This window comes from Tubulanus polymorphus, chromosome 7, assembly GCF_964204645.1.
Source record: "Tubulanus polymorphus chromosome 7, tnTubPoly1.2, whole genome shotgun sequence".
NCBI classification, from domain to species: Eukaryota; Metazoa; Nemertea; class Palaeonemertea; order Tubulaniformes; family Tubulanidae; genus Tubulanus; species Tubulanus polymorphus.
Genome location: NC_134031.1, coordinates 10,427,336 through 10,441,341, shown reverse-complemented (window position 1 = coordinate 10,441,341; position 14,006 = coordinate 10,427,336). Strand labels below are relative to the sequence as shown.

The window sequence follows — 14,006 nt, the reverse complement described above, 5'->3', positions numbered from 1 at the left end:
TTTCGTGCTACATTTTGAGCGAATTTCGAGCAATTGGTAGCGCGATACTTCAGATCTACATACACATACGCATCAAAGTGTTTATATATATTACGTATACGGTCAGTTTTATATACTTTTTATTCTAATTAACGTATATTTTTAACTTTTAGGTGAAGAATTTTTTTAAACGCACTTGTGGTCCCCGTAGCCCTAGTTCGTGCTCAAGTTTTTTTTCGTGGTTGTAGGTCCCTTTACTTAGGCTTTCTGTTTCATTCTAGAAGTTAGTGGTAGCCTGCTATCCAATTTCCACCTCTCTCTCGGTGTATTATTGTATTGTATTGTTTTGATAATTAATCATGTCTTTAAGTTTTAGGAAGGTAGCTGCTCCTAGTCCTGGTGCTGGGTTGCCGTCGTCTGTTCTTTTTTTCAGCGATAGTATGCTGAAGTATATGGCTGGTTGCTGTAGTCGGAGAGGATCAACCCTAATCGATGTAGTGGAGTGGCAGAATTTGTTCTGGTGGTCGGGGAGCACGGTTGCGGAGATTCTGGAGGCAGCAGGTTCGAGTGTTGGACAACTGGTTTCGGGTGCAGATGGCATTGTTATCCATGGTGGCACGAATAATCTTATTCAGGTTTCTTCTGCTTATAATTGCACGCTTCTTAGTAGATTATCATTCTTTCAGTTTATACCGTAATGACATTGTGAGCTTACTGTATTAGTGTAGTAGGCCCATTTCTAACTTTGAGGTATAAAGTTAGTGAATATTCAGTGTCTTAAATCTATTGACTCTTACTAAGTGAGAAATTGTGTTGTTTTTGTCTTGAACACTTGATTTGGCTAATGTTAACACTTGATTAGAAAAAAAGAGTGTCATTAATTGCAACTTTTTCTTAACTTTCAGTGATGATAATTGATATAAATTTACATTATAGGGCCGAAGTCCAGTGAATGTGAGGGATGAGATGGTATGCCTATTCAACAGGCTCCGGAGATTCAATCCACATTGCCAGATTTATGTATCAGGTAGGCTTTGTTAAGTTTTCACTAGTTGCAAAATTGAAAATTATTGTTGTTGATATAATTCATTTTTTGTTTTGTTTTATAGGCATATTGTTGAGGAGGGAGACTAGGCACGTAGTTTTGGCGAAGGAGCGAAGAGATCATCGGGCATTCATTGATCGAATGAATATGGAGATCAGGAGAGCTAATCAGCTGCTTGAAGAACTTTGCCAGGTAAATTGTGATTGTTTTGGCATATATTTCATGTCTTTGATATGTTTAAGCTGAAATGACTTGTCACCAATTTATAATGGAATTTTATTTTCTGTTTTAGGTTTATGGTTTTACAACATTCATCAGTCATGATGACTTCGATGAATATTTGAATGACTTTTTGTGCGCCGATGGACTTCATTTCAGTCGGCTTGGTATCAAGAAGATGGCAGCTTCTCTCTTCGAAAACATTAAACCGTAAGTTAGCCAGTTAGGAATGTGATAGCTGACTCCTCTTTGACTGTCAATTATTAGGTTCTATCTCGTAGACATCGACCGATAATGGGAATCTTACATACTAAGTCTAAGATCACTGAAAATATATGTAATATATTCTAACAGATCATCGTCCAATTAGGCCAAATAAAGGCCAGAGATTGGCCCCAATTAAATTACAGGGTTAATAATTTGCTACTCGCAGAGATGGCACCACAAGCTGGACGATAGTTGGCTGTAGAACCGACAAAGTAAAAATTAAAACTCACAAATATTTTTGTGCCACATACATGCATAAAGAAAGCCAGTAACAAGTTTGCTAATTAGCAGTCCAGTAGTGTTAGCAGGTTTTGGTGGCAGAATATTGATTTTCACATTTTATTTTCGAAAATTCTTCAAAAAGTCCTGTTTGCAAATTTTCAAGTGGTAGGGTGTCAGTGCAGTGTTGAACTCTATGATATCAACCTTTTATAAATGTTTAATTTCTTGGTTTTTAATTGAAGGGAACCAATTCGAGTGTGTGAGGAGCAACTTGATGTAGATGACTATGACTGCAATTATCCTCCCTTATCTAATTGCACGCGTCCTGTGGAAGTAACTGATGAATTTCCACATTCTTATTCGAGTATTTGTGCTTTTCAACCAGCATTATGTAAGCATTTGAAATAATGCTTAATATGACATTTTCAGTTATGTTGAAACGTGGAAAGTATCTTGAGAACAAATTTTCATTGATTTCAGCTGAACCAAAATCAGAGAGTCTAGTCATCTCATGGAGACGAACCAGAAAAATTACACGCGTGACAACTGACGATTCAAACAATATTCAACCATCAAAGAAGAAACATCTCAGTAGACGACATATGAGAAAACCAACAACACTGAAGAACATTGATTTTAGAACAACAAACAGGTAAATAAACATAATACTGGTACCTAAATAAATTCAGAATTTAAGTTATGTCTGTCTCTACACTGCAAATGTTGCCCTTAATCTAATTTTTCAGGTATGATTGCTTAACTGTTGAGAAGGTTAAGAAGGCTATTTGGGTTGGTGAGAAGACTTCAACATATACATGTACTGCCGTTCATCAACCTGCGAGGAAACTGGAGTGTTGGTGCAACAGATTTCATTATGAAACTGATATGGAACTGTTAGATCATGTGATAGATCACCATGTACCGAGGTAAAGAAAAAACATTGTTAATTTTAAGAAATTATGTATGACTGTTTCTTCAATCAATAGGAATAAGGTACAATACATAACAGCTGCTATGAATTATTCAAACAAATTATTATTCTCTCCTTAGTTTCTTCTTGTTAATCTACACAAGTGCTTTTACTGTAACCATGCTGTTGCTTGGTAAATCTTAGGAATTATGAATGTAAATAATGCAAGAATATGAATTTCATTTCAGTGAAAAATTGCTGAGAGATGCTACAGAGCAGGATTCTACGCGCAAGGGTCAGGAATAATAATAATTATAATTTTGTATCCAGGTAAATATCAATTTGATTGGTCATGTAACAAAAATATCTCCCTGATTGATAATGATAGCAATTATTTTCAAGTTTCAGCGGTGGTGGCTATGAGGAAATTATAATGATCAGTGATGATGAAACCAGCGACATGAATGCAGATACGACAACTAATGAGACAAGTGATGGGCTAGAGTATTTTTCAACTTTCATTATTCCAGAAACCAGATTATCAACTAATGTAGATTTTGTTATTTGTTCGTCTGAAGAGTGCAAGAAAGCAGATCAATCGAGATACACACCACCTTTAAACCAGCTTAACCAGATCAAAACTCAACTTCAAGATAGACTGACAACCGGAGCAGGGCATGCGCATGTAAAACTCGATTATGGATGCTTTAGTTTGGGTGAGATAAACAGGTTTATTTATATCTTAACTACTGTCAAAGCAAAGAAAAATGAATTTAAGAAAGTATGTGACTGGTTTGATTCTGAACCCTCCAACCACCCTCACACTGAAACTGTCCACAGTGCTAACAATTTGAAATATTTCTTTGAGTGTGTAACTAAAATTGGTTCTATTGAACAATGTGATGGAATGATCTTTTTCCTTCATGTTGGCTGCATTGATAATGTTTCTGTTTTAAATGCTCAAAATGCTAATCATTGGGCCCTTGCAGTTTATGATAAGGTAAACAACAAGCTCTTTTATTTGGACACATTGGGCTGGTCTTGTCCAATAGCATTAGTGGCTAATATCAACGAGCTATGTTCAAATTTTAAACTCCCATTGCCCACTCTTCTTTGTTGCCATGATACAGAACATCATAACGCAAGCCGCCGATTTGTCAATTGTGGTAGATCTTGTGCACCTCTTTATCCTATTCAAACATGTAGTTCTGTCTGTGGTCCATCTGCTGTACTCATAGGATGTCTTGCGGCCCAGGATATTGAGGAATTTTCAAATCTTACTAGTTTCAGCCCTATATCTTCAAAAATTGGATATTTACATGACATAAGCAAACATTCACATTTTATACGCAAAGTTCTTATTGACTGGATAATTGGACAATCAATTCAGTTAAGTCATATTTATTCAACTGATTCTTCGGTTATACCAAGAGAGAATGGTCTTGCATCTAAACTGAAAAGGAAAGGTACTAAGATAATCACAATTTCTGATAATGATGATGATGACTTTGAAATACCAGTATCAAAGAGGAAAAAAGAATCGTATACGCACGCTAACCTCAAGAAACCTCAAGGCCCTACTAGAAGCAGCCCTTTAGTGGAAGAAAAATGTTTGAACAAGTTAAGCGAATTAATTAAAGGGAAACCAAAAATTCATCATTGGTGCAGAAACAGTAATCACGTATTAGAATTGAAAATCACTTTGAAAACGGGAAAGCAGTTACATAAAACATTCCCATGCTCGGATGCTGGAAAGGATGATAAGGTATCAATGGATAGAATCAATGAGTTTTTGAACAATGGAGAGGCTTGTAATTGGATTCGAGAATTCACTACTATTCAGTGGATAGAAGATGGTGAATTAGAAACTGGTGTTGAAACCAAAAATCACTTCAGTAAATTTACATTTGATATCACCAAAAAAGTCTATATGTTTGACAAAAATGTGCGTGCTATTTATCCAGGTAATCAAACAACTATGAAGGTATCTGTAACAGAAAAGGCTGGATGGGGGAAAGAAAACTCACAGATTTGATGAAAAATATGAGTTCATATCAGGAATCAATGAAAAACCTCATGGGAAAAAAGTTGTTGAAATGATCATAACATGTTCATCTAAGTCAAATGATTGTCGCTCAGCATGTGGTGAATTACTTAGTGGTTTAGATAGATCAATAACAGCCATGAACTGCACTGCTTGTCATCTGAATTTAGAATTGCCTAACATTTGTGAGCACTGTACAACTGCGTCTAGTAAAAAATGGGTTTTAGACACTGATGGTAGGAAACTTTGTGTTATTCGCTACAATTATAAATTGAGAACAAAAAAGGATCGACCAGCCCAGGCAAGATTAAGTGATCAACCAAAACACCCTCATCTAGTTTGCAATTGGAAAATAAAGCTTGTCTTATACAATGATGACCTTTCAACATGGAAGATATATAAACATTGCGATAATGGTAAATACCATCAGAGTGTTCCTGTACAATCAAATAAACGTCCATCCCTAGCAACCAGAGATAAGTGGGATCAACAACGAATCGTACTTAAAGCTACTCCAAAACAAGTTCTTTCTGCTACAAACAATCAACAGAAAGTCCATTTGTCAAATGAAAATGAAGAAAGCTCCTCAGTGAATCATACATTAAAGCAAGTAAGTGATCGATTGCGTTATATCGATAGGGAGGCTGTTAAAAAAAGTATGCGAAGCCAAGATGATATCCCTTTGGTTAGCTCAGATTGGCGCAATACTGAAAAACTATTAGAGACTGAAGTGGAATCTGTGATTTTATTTCAAAGGGGAGATCGGAGTCTGAAAAAAAATTATCATTTTGTATTAGCTCCTGAAAAAAATCTTTCATATCTATCAAAATTTGGCCGTTCAGTTATAGGAATGGATGTTAAACATGATTTCAATGCAGTTAGATTCAAAACCAGCTTTTATTACATTTACTGATAGTTTAAACGAAGGTCGTATAGCAGCAGCTTCAGTAAGCAATTCTGATGATGCAGATTCGCATGCTCTCTCACTTCAGATTTTATGTGCTAACACACCCTGTCAAAGAATAGATTGTCAACATCCTAGAGAGTTCTATATATACAATGATGGCAGTGGTTTTTTCTCAATCCGTCCATGTTCTTTCATTCAACCCCTTTCCCCTCTAGTACAACATGACAGAGATACTGCCCTTAAAAGGGGAGCATCATTAAATGGTTTGCTGTCTGTTCTCTGTAATTTTCATGCTTTACAGTGCATTAGACGTACTTTGAATAATGATTCACAATTAAAATTGCTTATGAGGCCATTAGAGACGGGATTTAAATGTGTTATGCGCTCATGGGATAAACCTTCCCACACTTTCCTTGCTAATGAATTTCTCAATTTTATAAAGAATAATATCCCTGCAAACTTACTAAGTGATGACTCAAAGAAAAATTTGATAAATTATCTCGAGACAAATTGGTTTTCATCTGAGACATGGTCAGAAATATTTAATGCTGAGCCGATATATCGCACCATAGCTACTGACCGTCACAATCCCCTTCTTATGACAGACAATGTTACTGAACGAAAATTCAAAGATATAGATTCAACATATTTCAGCAATCATCTCAATCGTTTGATATCAATTTTTGTAGTAAAAATGCTCCGTTATGTATTTGATGATGATTTAAAAGCGGCCAATTTTAATTACCAAAAATCTTCAGAAAAGATTCGAACTATACGAAAGAAGACATTTGTGCGAGGAACCTGTGATAGAGCACTTGAATTGTTAAAGAGTGGATTTTTGGTTGCCTCTGATGGAAATGGATGGGGTATTTTTAATAGTCCTCGCAGAAAGTCAAATAGAAATATATGTGGGTCCGAAGATACGTCAGATGAGCCACTGTCTGATCAATTTTTTGAAAGTGTCACTAATGATTATGACCTTCAAATATTAGAAGATCGATTACCATCAAGTACGCCTGTAAGTAGTCAGTTTCTCGCCTGTAATTTTAATCAGATCTCTAATGAACACAGTTATGATATAATCAGTAAATGTCGCAGTTATATTGGAGACTTAGATTCACTTGCTGCTAGACTTTATTTTAAGTATTTATTCACCTTGGTTCCGGATGCATTACAAGAGAAAATAGGAGATAATTATCATATAGTTAATCTTCAACTAGGTATTTGTAGCTGCGAAGCATTCATAATGAAGGGACAGCCTTACTTCTGCAAACATCTATTTGCCCTAATAGCTCACAACAAGAAAATAAACAGAGTTGATGAACTGCTGTCGTCTTACTTGTCGCATAAAATTGAAAGTGGTGTCAACAATTATCCACCTCGGCAAGTTCTTACTAGTCATTTGATTGATGAATTGAAAGCTGTTTTACATTCAGCAACAAGTGAAGAGCTTGAATTTATAAAAGAAGGCCAAGATATTGAAAATCTTACATGATGAAAGCCATTTAGGGGTTCCACTTCTTTCAGGCAAACTAGCCAAACGGCAGCCTCACAATCTTGGCCCCCGACGTCTTGGTGGAGCTGTTAAAGACAGCAAATATGATTTAGTATCTTCTGAGGAGTCTGTTGTCTATGATCCCTATCGTCCTAATGTTTCATTTCCCCAGGCTTCTTGGAGTGACCGACATGGTGGTAGAAAAAGAACAAGATTATCAAAAAGAGGTGTTTCATTTAATAAAACTGTCACAGATGCATTATATAAATTAGGAAAAACAGTGCTAGATGAAAAAATTGAGTTGTCCCAAAATGTAATTAGTGAACCGTTACCTAATAAACCAGCTGAAAATGAATTGCAAATGAATCGTAAAAATGAAAACTCTGATTTAGCTAATGATAATATAGATGATATTGATAATGAAGACTCAACTGTTGATATAAGAACACGTGAGGTTACTTCAGACCTGAAAGAAACAAATAAAAATGTTCCTGTCAATACAACTAAGACAGTTTTATGTTCATTACGCATAAAAAATAATTCTAAATCCCCTTATATTTGTTCAAGTCGTCCGGACCTTGATAAGCATATATCTATTGTCCATGACTTAAATTTTGTTATGTGCGCATTATGTTGGACATCAGGCGTAAATTTATCTTTTCCTAGTATAGCTCATTTAGAAAAACATGTTAAACTCGTACATAAATTCAATAGAATAAAAGAAAAGAGTCAAAAGAATAAAATCATCAAAGATTAGGAATAAGAACATCACGCAAAAAATATCAGAGGTTAACAATGAAGATGATTTGAAGAAATTAACGAATACGTTTGGCTCCCCTTGTATACAAAATATTGCAAAGCTAAAACTCAAAAGTATGGTGGCTGATAAGGGCCATAGCGTAAAATTCCTGGTATGTAAATGAGGGCGCCAGAACGCCAGAACGCCAAAACGAAAAAAAACGTCCAATTTTCTCTTAAAGTTCGTTTTGGCGCGCCAAAACAAAGAAAATTCCGTTTTGGCGCCCCCGCCAAAACAACGAAAAACGTCGAAATTTCTCTAAAAGTTCGTTTTGGCGCGCCAAAACGGAGAATATTCCGTTTTGGCGACCCCGCCGAAACGAACTTTCATTTTGGCGCCCCCGCCAAAACAACGAAAAACGTCGAAATTTCTCTAAAAGTTCGTTTTGGCGCGCCAAAACAAAGAAAATTCCGTTTTGGTGCCCCCGCCAAAACGAACTTTCATTTTGGCGCCCCCGCCAAAACGAACTTTCGTTTTGGCGCCCCCGCCAAAACAACGAAAAACGTCGAAATTTCTCTGAAAGTTCGTTTTGGCGCGCCAAAACAAGGAAAATGCCGTTTTGGCGCCCCCGCCAAAACGAACTTTCGTTTTGGCGCCCCGGAAACGTGTCTACTCCAGATGCTGACATACAAATTATGTACATACGCATACGTACTCGTGCACGACCGCTTAATTATAATGGACACCGTTCGGACTTGTATCCTTTTACGTAATAAAGACCAAGTTGCTCAACGGATTTGCTGTTGATCTTGTTGATGATCTTAACAGATTCCTCTAATTGATGATACTGTTAGGAAGCTTTTTGCAGATGGGTACACAAATGCAGAAATGAGGATTGCCATGTTATCTAACTTTGGAATAACTATTAGGTACGTATATATATATATATATATATATATATATATATATATATATATATATATATATATATATATATATATATATACATATATATATATATATATATATATATATATATATATATATATATATATATATATATATATATATATATATATATATATATATATATATAAATTCCATGGCCTACATCAAGATGGTCTAAGAATAGGTTTTAATTGTCTGCAGCTACGTATGGGCACTGCCATTTTTATTCAATATTACTCCTTATAATGATGTAATATAGTAGTTTAGTCCACAAACCGTCTTGTTTATTTTAAACTTTCAGTGAACGCCACCTCAAACGACAATTGAATAGGTTAGGTTTGAAAAGGAACAACAATTACGTTCTCAAAGACGTAACCGCTGCAGTCGAGGAAAGTAATCCGAATTTTTGAAGTGATGCTTATATCTGATAGAAATTGAAAATGTCTTTTGGGTTTAAGATTATGTTCTCTGCATTATTACAGGTTGAGCTTGCTGGCAGCGGATGTTGCATGGGATATCGTGCTATGTCACAACGTCTCCGTCAACGCTACGGAATAAGAGCCCCTAGGTAAGATGTATGATCGGGTGGCTACCTACACGGTTAATTCCTGACATGATAAATGAGGGCGCTAAAGTACCAAAACGCCATAACTAAAAAAACAACTTAATTTCTCGAAAAATATTTTTTGGCCAAATTGAAGAATTGTCAGTTTTGTTACTCCTGACAAAAAGAACTTTCGAATCGGCCAGCATATGTATAAATGTGTATTTGATTGATGTAAGACCTTTAAGATGAGATCTGGATCACTTCACTCATTTGTTATATGATTGTTTACTTCTAGGTCTCTAGTTTCCAATATCCTTCAGAATTTAGACTTCGAAGGAGTACAGAATAGGACCCATGGAGTTTTAAGACGACGACGTTACTTTAACAAGGGTCCCAATTATCTTGTCCATCTCGATGGTTATGACAAGCTCAAGACTTTTGGTTTCCCGATTCATGGGTGTATAGATGGGTAAACATAATATATAATTGATATATCCTAAAAGATATTATTTCCACCTATCAACAGCAGAATAGTAAATACGTAAACGATAGTAAATAATAAGATGCGTCGTTTACAATCTGGCTGTATTCAGTACTGCTTTCTTGGATGCTTTAAGTTCAGAATTTGGTTTGTCGAACATGTTCATAAACACAGTCTATATTTAAAAGATTTTCCCGACGAATCCTTTGGTTAAGAGTTGGAAATACTAATAATGACCCAGAGGTGGTTGCGTGGTACTTTTTAGATTTCGTTCAGGACATTGAAGGTAGATAGAATTGTCATACATAAATACACAATGTGCCGAAATTATGCCTGGGAAAAATTATCTGTTATCAATCGTCGATTAAGATAATACTCTGACCGTCATCTTTATATCATCATTCAGCAGTTCCTCGCTGCATCCGTATGGACGCTGGAACCGGCAGAATGGCAGCGATTCAGAAGGCCTTTAGAGCAGAATATGACGACGAAACGTGCGTTCTTGTGGGTAGATCTACGAGTAATCAGGTTCGTGGAGTCATTAATATGGGTAGATTTGGACAATCCCCATTTCTGCGCTAGAACCAACTTAAGATACTTCAAAACTCACCAATTATTTTATTTTTCTTTGTTTTAAGCGCATTGAACGATGGTGGCGAAGTCTTCGAAACGAAGTTGTTCAGTTTTGGATGAACGTATTTAAAGATATGGAGGAAAATGGAAGTCTATCTACCGCGGACGTTGTGCACATGTAGGTTAAATACCCGCCTTCAAAGCGCGTGGCGATTTTTTGTGATCCACGTAGTAATTTCCCTTTCTCCAATATTTTTCAGTCAAACCTTAAGATACTGTTTTTTTGATTTGATAAATGCCGATCTTCAGGATTTCGTGCAGGAGTGGAATACACATGCCATCAGGCCTCAACGAAATGTGGATGTTCCACCCGGAAAACCTGATCTATTATACTTCTCGCTGGAATATTACGGTACGAAATACGCTGTATAAAAATGAGCATAGGTTTCTAAGTTTACGATGTTTTTATCACTTCTTGATAATACGAAATAATATTTTCAGGCACGATAGACTACAAATTTCCAGTGGACGCTGGACTACTTCCGCAAATTCGAGAGGAATTTTGTAGTAAGCCGAATGAATCGAGAGGCTGTGATCCGGACTTTTCAGCGATGTGTGATCTTATAACGAGGCAGGGACAACAATCAAGACCGACATCAACCCCAGAAGCCGCTGCTTTGTATGACTGGCTATTAACTCAATTCTGAGAGCATACATGTTAGAATCATTTTTATACGTATCTGTCCTGCACGGTTTATGTGTTGTCTGTTCATGATGTATTTCGAAGATTCAAATATATCTATGATATACGTTACGCGTTGAAAAGAATATGATTGTAATTTTTCATGGATTCATGCGACTGTTTGGGCTTAGTAATACATCATACTAACACTACCCATGTTTTAATTCGCTATTCAACCCCATCTCAAGTAGGTGTCTCAGAAATAGAATACACGTGCCATCAATTTACATGGAGAATTATCTGCGAAAGCGTACTCCAGTATCCGCTATTCTCAAAACGCTTCAGAATAAATTTGCGTATGGTTCAAAAAGATGTATTTTTGATTAAATTTATTTTGAGAAAGTTCTATGAAGCGGTTTTTTAAAAAGTGGTCTTATGGACAAGTCACATAACTTTCATCCTCGCATGCCAGGGTTCTGGTATCGCACCCCGAACTCGTTTCCACCACCCCCTGGCCTCACGACGCGTGATTTCATTACTGGTTGAAATACCTCATTGTACGCTGATTGGTCCATTTAACGGGAAAACCAACAGAAGCCTATAATGTCGTTTGCTTAAAGCGCTGTGATTGGTACGACCGGATTATGGTCGGCTAGTAACGACACCAACGACTCGCGAGGTCAAGGGGTTCGGGGAACACGGCTTTAGCTTAGTGAATTCGATTCCCATGACAGGTGAAGATGCATACATTGGAACCTCGTTACAACGAACCTCTGGGGACCAGAAAATATTGTTCATTTTAACAGATATTTCGTCATATCCAGTGTGAAATTAATCAAATTGTCTAATGTGGGACACAATCTTGTATTTGTTATGTCCGATGAATCGTTGTATCCCAGTTAGTTATAACGAGTTCCACTGTATCTCTATATGAATGTGCAATTTTGACAGTATATAATTTAATCGTGTTCGAATACGTGCCAATGACACTTTCGTACTACGATATCATTTGCAGCTCAAGTGAAAGTGAGACACCATGAAAGAACGAAAACGCAATGAAGTGAAGATATTTGAATATTTTAATCGAAGTATCAAAGTTTCTCTTAAAAGCCTTAAAACATTATCTACGTTTTAATACCGTGTTGATACAATATATCAATATGTACTTAAAGATGATTGTCTTACAATTTCGAGACAAAACATAACTTGACAGCAGAGAAGTGGCATCCCCAAATCGCCCTGTTTTCAATACAAACAAAAAACGTATTTGGTCATGATTGATGCCCTGATTTGAAACGACATATATAAGGAGCAAGTTTAACAGCTCTCGGTAAGGTTTGACTCGAGAGTTAAGTCGGTTTTTTTCAATATTTCCAATGCTTTAACTCTACAGTCAAACTTAACCGAGAACTGTAGAACCTGGTCAAAATGCACTGCATGAATAATTACTTCTATCATTAAAAAGATCGTCACTAAGTAATTCTATGATAAAAGAAACGACATCAGGGCTGGCAATATTAAAAATAAACACACCACTTTTGGCCTAAACAAAAGAACTTAAACACGTTTTGATCCAACTTTGAAAATATGAAACTTACGTGGATTACGTCATTTCGTTTCTAGAATAATTTTATACGACGTCCATAACCCAAACATTGCTCTGGAGAATATTATCGAATTCTTGTTTCAGTTCGACGTATTCGTCATATGTTTCTGGTAACTCCAATATCTGGGCACATGTTCGAGCAACGGGAGCTCGTTGGAGACCGTCTACCTTAGTAAAGGTCACGTCAATCTTTTGGCAGTTACAGATGTCAGAACCAGTACAATAGCGGAGGAACTTAGATAACATGCTTTCATCCAATGATCTGACATATCTCTTCAGTAACGTAGCAACATTTGACTGAGGAGCTGACAAAACGTTTGGAAAAGAAAGTAATTCTACCACTTTGCGACAGGAGGGTTTAAGATCCGTACAAAGATCGAGGTACTGTTTATATGATATTGTTACATATTTCTGTATCATAGGATTTATACAATCAACTATAAATCTCGGCTTTTGCACCAATTCCTGGTGACTAATTTCCCGAATCAACATGGAGAAGTTCTCCTTCGTAGGAAGTTTCCGACATTCATATCCCCCCAGTATGTCTATTATCTCTTCGACGTCATTTGCTTCATCATCGAAATTAGCCAATGCGCGTCGAAATACCAGCTCCTCAGACGGAGAAACATATTTCAGGAATGATTCGACCAAGTCTACGCTATCATCCTGCTGGAAGAACAATTCGGAAACAAATGGCTGCGCGAGGAATATTGGGAAATATGATGTTTCCTGAAATCCTTTACCGATGATGCGTCCGAAAGCCTCCCATTTCTCTGTGCCATAATCATGGCGTATGAGAGGGATCATCTGACTACTACCCGTCATACATTGCTTTCTAAATTCTGATCAAAATTCAGTAAGACACTCTCGAAAGACACCGTGTCCTTCTCCGGCTTCAACATTTCCATGAGGGAGTATCATTCGAGCATTTATTATTTTCCCCATCACCGATGCATCACAAAAAGCGTTTATCATATCTTCGACCATGGCTGTTCTGCGAACCAGAAGGTTGTATCCTTCCCGTTCAATGCGATTTATCTCTTCTTGTGATAACTCGCCACTCGTCTGTACTCTGAACTGAATTAGAGGCGTATCAGGCTGTATCAATTCGAAATCATTAAAGTTGATATCTGCTATACCATCACGAGAATGTGTATCATTTGCACCCGTATGTATGCCAACAGCACCGGTAGGTACCAGACTGAATCCCGGCCGCAAATGGAGTTGAAAGTGTATGGGCAGATTGGGTATGCGTAGTTAAAACGATAGGTTGAATATCACTACTAGCCGAAATTGTAGATGAGGCTGCTGGCGTAAACGACAATGCCGGTTGCATCAACGA

The 14,006-nt window shown here is 36.8% G+C and overlaps 2 protein-coding genes across 3 annotated transcripts; both read left to right on the top strand.

Annotated features, from left to right (window-relative positions):
* Positions 1-338: 338 nt before the first annotated feature.
* On the top strand, positions 339-3,180 carry LOC141909149 (uncharacterized). The gene is made up of 8 exons (XM_074799534.1): positions 339-540; positions 1,089-1,216; positions 1,317-1,453; positions 1,975-2,123; positions 2,213-2,384; positions 2,479-2,658; positions 2,891-2,972; positions 3,045-3,180. The coding sequence occupies exons 1-7, from the start codon at positions 339-341 to the stop codon at positions 2,946-2,948; spliced, it is 1,026 nt and encodes a 341-aa protein (XP_074655635.1). The 3' UTR covers positions 2,949-2,972; positions 3,045-3,180.
* A 5,296-nt stretch (positions 3,181-8,476) lies between these two features.
* LOC141908939 (uncharacterized) lies at positions 8,477-11,291 on the top strand. 2 transcript variants are annotated; one of them, XM_074799236.1, is made up of 9 exons: positions 8,477-8,584; positions 8,682-8,756; positions 9,077-9,343; positions 9,618-9,791; positions 9,992-10,089; positions 10,210-10,331; positions 10,442-10,554; positions 10,637-10,788; positions 10,878-11,291. In XM_074799236.1, exons 3-9 carry the CDS (start codon positions 9,216-9,218, stop codon positions 11,081-11,083), a joined length of 993 nt encoding a protein of 330 aa, XP_074655337.1. In that variant the 5' UTR covers positions 8,477-8,584; positions 8,682-8,756; positions 9,077-9,215; the 3' UTR covers positions 11,084-11,291. The 2 variants fall into 2 exon arrangements, with proteins under 2 accessions (XP_074655337.1, XP_074655338.1); XM_074799237.1 differs by having other exon boundaries at positions 8,492-8,756; positions 10,686-10,788; positions 10,878-11,016.
* Positions 11,292-14,006: the final 2,715 nt, after the last annotated feature.